The sequence below is a fragment of the Pinus tabuliformis genome, chromosome 9, assembly GCF_031772625.1.
Source record: "Pinus tabuliformis cultivar Carrire ecotype Pingquan chromosome 9, CPIR1, whole genome shotgun sequence".
Taxonomy (NCBI): Eukaryota; Viridiplantae; Streptophyta; class Pinopsida; order Pinales; family Pinaceae; genus Pinus; species Pinus tabuliformis.
Window position 1 is genome coordinate 131,594,776 of NC_142307.1, and position 2,449 is coordinate 131,597,224.

Below are 2,449 nucleotides of genomic sequence, written 5' to 3' on the forward strand. Positions count from 1 at the left end.
GGTGCATTTCTCAATCCAAATGGCATGACCAACCATTCATACATGCCCTCATTGGTTTTGAAAGCAGTCTTCCACTCGTCTCCTTTTCGAATCCGTATCTAATGATAACCACTTTTTAAATCAATATTTGAAAAATGCGTTGCTCCACTCAAGCAATCCATCATATTGTCCATTCATGGTAAAGGAGACTTGTATCTAATGGTAATCTTATTGATTGCTCGAGAGTTAGTACACATTCACCACTCTCCTCCTTTCTTGGGAGCTAAGACTGTTAGAACTGCACACGGACTTAGACTTTCCCAAATCAGCCCTTTGTCCAATAACCCTTGTACCTATTTCCTAATCTCCTCATTCTCCTTTGCTCATTCGATAAGCAGCTTTGTTGGGTAAACTAGCTCCTGGGATGAAATCAATATGGTGGCTGATACTCCGTTTTGGGGGTAACTTATCTGGCAAATCATCTACTATTATATCGCTAAATTCCTGTAACATATCTTGAATTTCCTCTCGTAAATCCTTAATTTCAGTATGAATTAACACTGTCCTCCACCTCTGCACAATTGCAAACTTTATTTCATCATCTCCAATCTGCTTTAGGAACTCTTTTCCCCATAATAATAGTGCCTTTGTCCCACTGCTCTCTATCGTGTCCTCTTCCTTCATGGGTGCCAATGAATGCTTGATCCCATCTTTTGCAAACTTATAAAAGTTTGTCTTCCCATCGTGCACTACCTTTCTGTCATACTTCCATGGTCTACCTAGCAGTATATGGCACACATCCATCAGCATAATGGCACATGTCACCTTGTCCTTATACCTTCCAATATGAAATTCCACTTCATGCTGCTCATCAACAAGCCGTTGATGCCCTTTTTGTAACCAAGACACCCGGTATGGGGTTGGGTGTTTCAGTGTTCATAAACCAAATTTCTCTACCATCTCTGTGGCTACCAGGTTATCGGTGCTCCTGCTGTCAATGATCAGTTTACAACACTTCCCATGTGACATACACACAGTCTGAAATAGGGCTTTCCACTGTGTCTGGTCAGCTAACTCTTTAGCTAGCTTCAACAAGACTTTGTTCAACGCCAAGGCCTCTCCTATTTCAAGCATGTTCTCCACTTCTTGAGGTGGGGCATCAACTTCCTCTGGTTGAGCAACATATGCTCCTCTTTGTCCTACTTGATAACTTTCAGGACATTCAAAAAACCGGTGTCCCCATTTGTGACACTTGTAACACTGATAGGCATTCCCTCTACCTCTATCATTACCTCTCCCTCGCTGGTAAGGCCTTATCCCTCTAGTGTTACCTTCTTTATCACTTGACCCTGCAGTTTTTGAACTGTTGCCTTCCTCACTGCTGCTAACAGTTTTGCCTCTGCCAAAGGACTATCCCCTTCCTCGGCTGGATCCACGTCCTCTCCTGGCATTTTGTCTCGTGGTAATATTCTCCTCTGCTTTTAAATCACTCTGGTATGCTTCTTCTATAGATTTGGGAGAGAGAATATTGATCTCATCTAGTATCTCCATCCGTAATCCATTCACGAACCTTATCATCTTTTCTGGTGTATCTTCAACATAACCCACTCATAGATTCACTCTATAAAATTCTTCCTTATATTCCTTCACAGTCATTGCTCTTTGTTTCAGGTTCTGTACCTTTCTATATAGAGAAATATCATAGTCTTTAGATAAAGACTTACCTTTCATCTTGGCTATCATTCTGGTCCATTTTTTAATTGGTGGCTTATTTGATCTCCTTCACTCTACCTGCACACTGTCCCATCACAGTGCTGCATGCCCCTTCAGTTTTGTAGCTGCAAATCTGACCCTCCTATCCTCACTGATTTCTTCACATTCGAAGTACTTATCCAACTCACTAATCGAGTCCAATAATACTTAAGTGGATAAACTGCCATCATAGGTTGACTGTTCATGCTTTGGTTTGTTGCTTGGTAACAGAACAGATTTCAACAACCTTATCTCTAGCCCCTCCTCGTCGGACCCATCTGTCGTAGTTGCAGCTTCTTCTTCACTATCGTCACCACCTTCTGGATCCCCACGCCTCCCTACTTCTACTGCTGCTAATCTGGCACTTAGGATCTTGATTTCCTCTCACAGTCCTTCATCGACTACCCTCTGATAGCTCTACCTCTACCCCTTCTTCCTACCTCCATAATTTTTCCTTTATTCCCTAAGGAAAGAACTGCACTAGTACCAAAATTTGATGACTCACCCCAAATGCTGAGATGGACACCTTCATGGCAACTGGCCCATGTGATCCCTTCCCGTGCTCGTATGCAACTCAGGTTTTGGTGAGGTTTCAATGGTGCATTAACTCCACCACCTTCTCGAGGTGATCTTGGTCACTATGCTATGGCTCTATGGTGTGGACCTTTGTTTTTGGTTTGGTCATTGTTATCACAATTTTTGCTCTGCTCCTCTGTGC

General features: G+C 42.6%; 1 protein-coding gene across 1 annotated transcript; it reads right to left on the reverse strand.

Annotated features, from left to right (window-relative positions):
- Positions 1-348: 348 nt before the first annotated feature.
- Positions 349-1,430, reverse strand: LOC149147446 (uncharacterized). The gene is made up of 2 exons (XM_089441838.1): positions 1,311-1,430; positions 349-843 (listed from the first exon to the last, which is right to left on the reverse strand). The coding sequence occupies exons 1-2, from the start codon at positions 1,428-1,430 to the stop codon at positions 349-351; spliced, it is 615 nt and encodes a 204-aa protein (XP_089297964.1).
- Positions 1,431-2,449: the final 1,019 nt, after the last annotated feature.

What these genes read in the sequence shown, in the direction of transcription:
- LOC149147446 (XM_089441838.1), bottom strand. Translation starts at nt 1,430, where the DNA reads ATGCCAGGAGAGGACGTGGATCCAGCCGAGGAAGGGGATAGTCCTTTG. An exon ending in AGGGTCAAGTGATAAAGAAG is followed by an intron (nt 844 to 1,310) that starts GTAACACTAGAG and finishes GTTGATGAGCAG; the next exon opens with CATGAAGTGGAATTTCATAT.